General features: G+C 39.8%; 1 protein-coding gene across 1 annotated transcript in view; it reads right to left on the minus strand.

Moving 5' to 3' along the window:
- The window catches only part of LOC119274275, an 11,717-nt gene extending 10,995 nt beyond the window's left edge, over positions 1 to 722 (minus strand). The window contains exons 1-2 of the mRNA XM_037554950.1: positions 572 to 722; positions 281 to 488 (exon numbers count right to left, since the gene is read on the minus strand). Coding sequence (XP_037410847.1) covers positions 281 to 322 — 42 coding nt within the window. The 5' untranslated portion in view covers positions 323 to 488; positions 572 to 722. The remainder of the gene's footprint in view (positions 1 to 280; positions 489 to 571) is intronic.
- Between the last annotated feature and the right edge of the window lie 6,888 nt (positions 723 to 7,610).

Here is a 7,610-nt window from a genome sequence, read left to right on the forward strand (position 1 = left end):
GAATGTAAGACCAATTTTTACACCAGTGTAGCTTCAAAAAACGTTTTACATTATGGGTCGGAGGAAGTATTCTATTTGATCTAGGACCTTCTGGCGTATCTAGCTAGTCCTTTAGCAGAGAGATTTGACATGCCCACTACTATATATAGTTGTGTGTTAGCGTGCCATGGCCATTTTCACAATCTCGTAACCCAGAATGTCTCTTACAATCTCAGTGAGAACACCACTGCATGCATGTACGTACTACTTTGTGAACGTATAAAATGCACAAGAGAATTACCAGCTCATTTTCAGGAGGGCCCATGCTGGATTCCTCGTCCATATCGAAGACCAAGAGAGAAAACCAGCAGAAAATTTAACCAATCATAAACTGATCAGCACTCATGATGAACATATTGATTCCTCTTTCAAAGACCAGAGAGGAAAGCCGCAGCAGATCCAATCAGTCTAACCCATCAGTCCAAGATCTCTCTTGCCACACGTACCGCCTGCATACACAACAACTGCTAGCATGTTACGTTTGTTAACCATGGAACATGCCAAGGAAGGTTTGATATGGCAGAAGTTTGACCTTGATAGCAGACAAGAGCAGCTTGACAAAACAGAAGCGAAGAACTTGTCACTGCTAATCAATGGCAATCCTAATTCACCGATGGTATGCGAGAGCCGGTTGAGAAGGGAGTGGAACAGATTGGCTCCTCCTATATTTTGTAACGAAAGAGTGCACGAATGAATACTGGCTACATAGAGGAGGGGTCCTTTGCTTGTGGTTGCATGCCATGTTTTCTCTTTGCCAAAGCATATATGCATGAAGCGACGTATGCATGTATGCTAGCTGCTGCTTTGTTTTTGCTTTCTTTTTCTTTTGGAAAGATGATGGAGATGCAGATGCTCTTGCCGGCCGGTTTGGTTTCCATGCTAGAGCAAAGTGCAGCAGTCCCTTTCCCCTTTGTTCCATGGTAAAATGTAGCAACCCCAAAATCGGACATGTCCCCGTCATTCCTTACCCATTCCATGGTGAAAGACGCCGGAGTGCTGTTTGGCTCTGTCTCCGGCAATTCCTTGCTCATTCTAACCATGGGTGTCCGTCTCCGTAGATGTGATATGTCCCATTGCTTTCGTCTTTTTCTTTCCTTTATATCAGAAACACAAAGGTACAATGTAGATGTACATAGGCATGTCTACATCAGGGCCGGCCCTTAGCCCATGGCGGGCTGGCACTGTGCATCAGTCTCCGTCTCCGCATCTGTCCCATTGCTTTTCATCTTTTTCTTTATATACTTTAGAAACACAGAGTATGACATAGACGTTACATAGGCATGTCTACCACCATGACACGCGCACGCACTAACACGACGTCTACTGAAGACCATAGCCGTGGCTTTTTAAAGATTAACATGAACTAACCAGAAGCGCCTTTCCACCAACGTCAAACCTAAGTTGTTTTTTTTTTGCGGGGATCAAACCTAAGCTACGATCCCTTGGGAATCAGAGATACAATTCCATCCAAACACATGTTGCTTCTCCCTTTTCTTCCGCGTTGTATACGTCACCGCTGACAAAAACTAATTAATAACTAGCATCATATAACATTTAATTTTCTCTAGCTCATGCCGCCAGCTGACCAACACATTTTTCATGTTTCAGAAAAATACTGGTTTAAATCATTGTAGAATTAATTGTTCACTCTGTTTGTTCCCAAATTGATATAGGTAGGTAGAAAGTTATTAAAAATTATGCCATGAAGATATTATCCATTACAAATGTAGTCAATTTATCTTCAAATGACACATACAAATATGTTTTCGTATATTTATAGGCAATGTTGAAAAAGCTTGCACTACACTTATTCTAGGAAGTCCAGTAATTTGGAATGAAGATAGTATTTTGGATGGAACTATAACAACTTATACTATTACAACAAAGAACATATTGGTTAGCGTAAAATCTGTTTGTTTGAGGAGATTCTTAATCAGGCACACACATTACAATTTGGAACTGAGGGAGTTGTAAGCGATCATGATGTTAAAATTATATATATGCTAATGTATAGCCTCACGTTCCTCCCCCACAAGAAAAGATCTCAGCCTTTCTTCCTTCTCCCGTTGGCGCTGGCGCCAGTCCGGTCCTTTGGGCCATGGAGGTGAGAAGGACCTCGCCCACCCCCCTCCGGCCGGCGGGAGTTCTTGTTTCTCGTTAGGTTGAACATCTTCGTTGGGGCTGTGTGGCGGTGGCGATGTCCTTCAGTAGGAATAATGTCTCTCAGGTTCTATCCCCGTCCTCATGGTGAGTCTAGCATCGTCGGAGGGAGTGTGAAGGCGGTCTTTGTCAGATCTCGTGGGATTCGGTCGTCGGCGGATCTGTTTGGATCCGGCCTTTGTTCGTTTTTGACTAGAAGTTTACAGGTTTGATCCTTCCAATCTATGACTTTCTTCATCAGCGATGATTGCTGCTTTGGTGCATTGGTGTCGTGGGGCCTTAGCACGAAGACTTCCCGACTGTCTATTGCAACAAGGTTTGCCTGACTCCGACGAGGGATGGGCGATCATTGTGGTGCGCTTTCGGCTCGCTCTAGTGCTTGTAGTAGTCGATAGGTGGTCCACGGACCTGGTTGTAATTTTTATTACCTCATATTCTTTGTACTTTCACGATTGAAGATGAATAGATTGAAAGTTTCTAACAAAAAGAAAAATTAACGCTTTGAACAATTCTACAAGTATTAACATAGAAATTAATTAATTGATGACATGTGTAACACGTGAAAACAACTAATAGATTGAAGTAAACATATATAATAACAAAATTGATAAAATCATAAAACAGGTAGATAAGAAAGGAAAAAATAGAAACGAAAACCAAAAGACAGAACAACTCACTCTACGATGGGCCATGCCAACACATTAGATGGTTATTTTGTGCAAATGACTGGTGAACACGGAGCCTATGAAATAGCTTGACTTGTGAGTGGTAAATGTTTGGACAAAAGTAAACCAAGCCGTTAGGCACAAGGCTCCACACAAATCTATGTCGGGTGTCACACTACTGGAAACTGCTTGTAGATAGACACTCCGGTGTTGAAAGAGTATTTTGGGCAATGAATCTAGTGAAAAGTGAGTTAAGGACTAGTATGAATGATGATTGCTTGAATGATTGCTTAGTGACATTTATGAAACGAGATGTGTTCTTGAAAGTAAGTCAACATGACATAATTGATGCTTTCACGGCAATGCAACAATGTAGAGATACCTAGTGTTATAATATTCTACTTGTGTTTCTTTCATGTAAGACTATTCTTATTATAATTGAGCACATTTGAAATATATTTCTTGTTGAACTAAGTTGTTGTGAGCCTTGAATTGAGCTATTTTTCCATATGTTGTATGACAATTGTAATAGGTAGTATATATTTTTAGAGTTTGCCTAACCTCTATTATATTCTTGGGTTTGCCACGGCCTTACGCCGCCGTCTTTCCGACCTAGTAGTTGTTCAAAACGTACGTAGACGAGCTGGGTGTAGCCAACAGTGAGGTTGTTCAGCATGTTGTGAATGCTGGCATTGTAGAAACCCAATATGATGTTGTTGTTATCAGGATGCAGTCATGCAGCGAACTAAGCGTAGCTTAGATGCTTAGGTTTCTCGTGGTGGAACCAACCCATCAGGGTTCAAATCTTAGACTTGATATTGATGGCTGTATTTTTCTGGATGCCTTACCGTGATGTGCATTCAGTGGGTGGGGACATTCAGCTCAGTCTCTCATAGGAGTAAGGTACACGTGCGTGTATTTACATGGATGAGTGTAGGTGTGTATGTATGGGTATTTTGTATTGTGCTAAAAGAAGGTGAAGTCATGGAGGTGCCTGCTTCGTCCGTGCCGCAAAATCAACATTTTTTATGAGCTTGCGGACGAGCCGCAAAAATGAAGCGGTCTTGGCAGCCTTATCATGCCTACCCTCGAGCTTGCGGACGAGCCGCAAAAATGAAGCGGTCTTGGCAGCCTTATCATGCCTACCCTCCAAGGCTAGCATAGAGGGCTTGGTGGCCTTGTCAAGCCTAGCCTGCTAGGTAGGGTTGGACCAAAAGCTCGTAGCTCACGAGCTTAATGAGCGCTCGATAGTTTGGCTTGTTATGCTTCTAGCTCGCTTCTTAATGAACAGATTCAATCATTGATTTCAGATCGTTAAGCTTAATGAGCTTAACGAATGAGCTAACGAATTTCACGAGTTGCACGTTAAGCTTCTTAGTAACAACACAACACATATTTTCATCTTACGTAACGAACTTTTTGTAGCACCTCAACCCATCTATTCAATCTAATCGACATAGAAGACAACAAAATAGTGCATTTCTTTTTGTAGTCACCATATTTCATCTTGAAAACCACACTTACGCATTCATCCTATAGACCGTAACACATTATAATCTGTTAACGAGCGCTCGTGAATCACGAGCTTAACGAGCGCTCGTGAGCGATCACGAGCTTAACGAGCTTCGAATGAACCGAGCTGAGCAGAGTTTTCTGCTCGTTAATCTTAGCAAGCTAAATGAGCCGAGCCTTAACGAGCACGAGCTTAACGAGTCGAGCTGCTCGATAATCTACCCCTACTGCTAGGCACGAATAGAGGGCTTAACAGCATCTTCTATTCTTCCCGCATGGTGGCGGTGAATGGGAGATGATGGATGGTGCTAGCTCCTTAAGGGCTCATTCGGTTTGGAGGAAATCAAAACATAGGAATTATGAGTAATACAGGAATTTGATAGGATAGCATTTGCCATCCTAAGGAATTGACTTGCCTCGTTCCTACGCGCAAAATGAGCTTTAAGTGGATGTGTAGTTTCCTTAAAAAACACAGAAAATGAGTAGTATTCCTATGAAAATCCTGTACGCATTTCCTACAAACCGAATGTATATGTAGAAATTTTCCTACGGAATCCTTGTTCCTATATTTTTCCTACGAAAATCCTCCAAACCGAATGAGGCCTAAATAAGTTGCGGTCCCACCAGATCGAGGTTCTCGAGTGATCCCTCGTCTCTTTTTGGACCTCCTATACCACACGTCATGCGTTGGCGAGCGAGCCAGCGTGCACGCCGTCCCCTCCCGTGCACCCCTATTAAGTGAGCCCTTGAGCGGGCCGGGACGGCCCCCCTTTTTTAATTTTGTATTTTTGCTCTTTCTTTTTACTCTTTTATTTTTCTTCCTTAAAATAATTCTGGTTTCTAAAAAAAATGTGAATTTTGGAAAGATGTTCCTAACATGTTGGTAGATCAAGAAAAAGCTCGGATGTTGAAAAAATGTTCATGAATTTCATTTCTTGAGAATTCACAAAGTGTTCATAATTTTGCTAAAATATTTACAAATAAAATGAAGTTGGCTGATTCAAAAAAAAATCATCAATACAAATTATTTTCATAATTTCACAAACAATGTTCGTCAATTTTTAAAAATGTTCACTGTTTCATAAAAAAGTTCATAAATTCAAAATAAAGTTCAAAAATTTCAAAAACAATTTCCGAATTGTTTTTCGTGATTTTGAAAAGAAATTGCCAATTTGAACTTTTTCACAAATTAATAAAAAATGTTCATGAATTCAACAAAAAATCGTGAATTTGGAAATATTCTCCATTTCAAAAATATGTTCATGAAATCAAAATAATGTTCATGATTTCGAAAGATGTTTGCAACACGAAAAAGAAAAAGAGAAAGAAAACAAAAAAAATATAAGCTCCAGCTAACAAAAGATGTTCGTGAAATTTTTGTTGTATGTTGATCTGTACATCCACAATTCCTACTGTCAAATTACTTACAAGGCTGGAACTTATCAATGCAGTTCAGTTCCAGCTAACAAAACTCGAGTAGAAGTTCAGGTGTTATATAATGCTTCTTGAGACTGGACAGTGTGACATGATAGCTAGCTTGTTAACTCTCACAAACCTGGATCACTGCCTGTCGTTTAGATATTTAATTGCTAGTCGGCATTTGCGGTCTCGAGATTTATGGACCCTTTTTTTTTCCAAAAATCATATTGTAAATTTTCACAAATCTGAAAAAAATTGACATATTCATATGGATGTATACTACATGTGTGAAAATTTTCATGATGAAATACTGACCCATTTTTTAGAAGAAAGAATGGGTTTCATGGCACCCGAGCACTAAAAGACATTTCTGAGCATTAAGCTGCAATACAATTTAACAACTGTCTATCCTGATGGCTCAGATTTTACTGAGTATGCATGTGGTTTCTTATTCGCTCAATTGATGGCTGTTTACTGTCAAGTTGAACATGTAGTGCAGCTACAGCCCCTGTAAACTGATCCTTTATTTTCTGAGTATATCCCATGATTTATTTTCTGGTGCATATATGATTTCCTGCCTCTTTGCAAGTTCCATCACTAGTTTACATGGTATGTTGCGCTCTTTGCAAAACGGGGATGAAAAAATGGGTGCCAGTTCCATCACTTGCATCTGGATGCATATCTAGTATTCTGGTTTCCTGCCTTTTTGCAAGTTTCATCACTAGCATATCCCGATTAAAGTTAATGTATGTATGAGATGATGTGGTTTCTTATTCACTCACATTGACGCGGGAGAGCTGCTGGAGCAGCAACTGCATGTGGCAGCGCCGCTGAGAGTACCCACCCTGGGGCCGGGGTTGGTGCAGAGGCAGAAGGCGAGAACTGCGGCTACCACATAAATAAGGGGCAGGTCTAGTTGTCATATGATTTTACACTTTAGTATGTTCTCTCCTAGTTATGAATGTTTCCTTTTCTGCTGTAAGATGAACTAAGCCAATGAAAGGTTGTTGAGGTAGTCGTTGCCGCCCACCCCGGCAGTGAAGATGCCGCTTGTATTGCGCATTACATCGATCATGGTTTAACGGGGATGATAGTGTTTGTTGCACAGTTTGTCGTGCACAAATATGAAAAATGGGTCGGTGTTTCACATAGGGAGCAAGGCAATTGCAACGACCAGCACAGCTAGGTGCTGTATTTTCTTTTCTTTTTTTTCTTTTTTTTTAGAAAAGGAGGAGGACCCCGGCCTCTGCATCTGGACGATGCATACGGCCACTTTATTAAATGCTTAGGCCCTAGAAAATAAGAAATGTTTTAAGAAAATCTTAGTATATTTGAAAAAATATTCGTAAATTTGAAAAATTGTTTGTGTTTTTGAATAGTGCTCGCCAATTTGAAAAAGTATTTGCATTTCAAAAAATGGTCAGATATTTAAAAATTGTTTATGTTTTCAAGAAAATTTCACAAATGTGATAAATTATTCATGTTTCCAAAAAAATGTCTGCAGTTTCAGATATATGTTAACAATTCTGAAAATCTGTTCTTAAACTTTCAAACATATTCACAAAATCAAAGTATTTTTCATAAAAAAGGGTTCGGAAATTTGAAAAAAAAACACGTGTCCAAAAGTCCAAATTTGGAAAACGTTTCATATTTTTAAAAATATTCATGTTTTTGAAAAATATTCCAAAAGATGAAAAAACACATTAGGTTTTTTAGCTATAAAAAATGCTTTAGCTAGAATGTCCGGCCCAGTTGTACAGTACCAATTCTGACCTGTTACAGTATTTCTAGTAAAAGAAACTCCTACAGTACGTC

This window comes from Triticum dicoccoides, chromosome 3B, assembly GCF_002162155.2.
Source record: "Triticum dicoccoides isolate Atlit2015 ecotype Zavitan chromosome 3B, WEW_v2.0, whole genome shotgun sequence".
In the NCBI taxonomy this organism is placed as follows: domain Eukaryota; kingdom Viridiplantae; phylum Streptophyta; class Magnoliopsida; order Poales; family Poaceae; genus Triticum; species Triticum dicoccoides.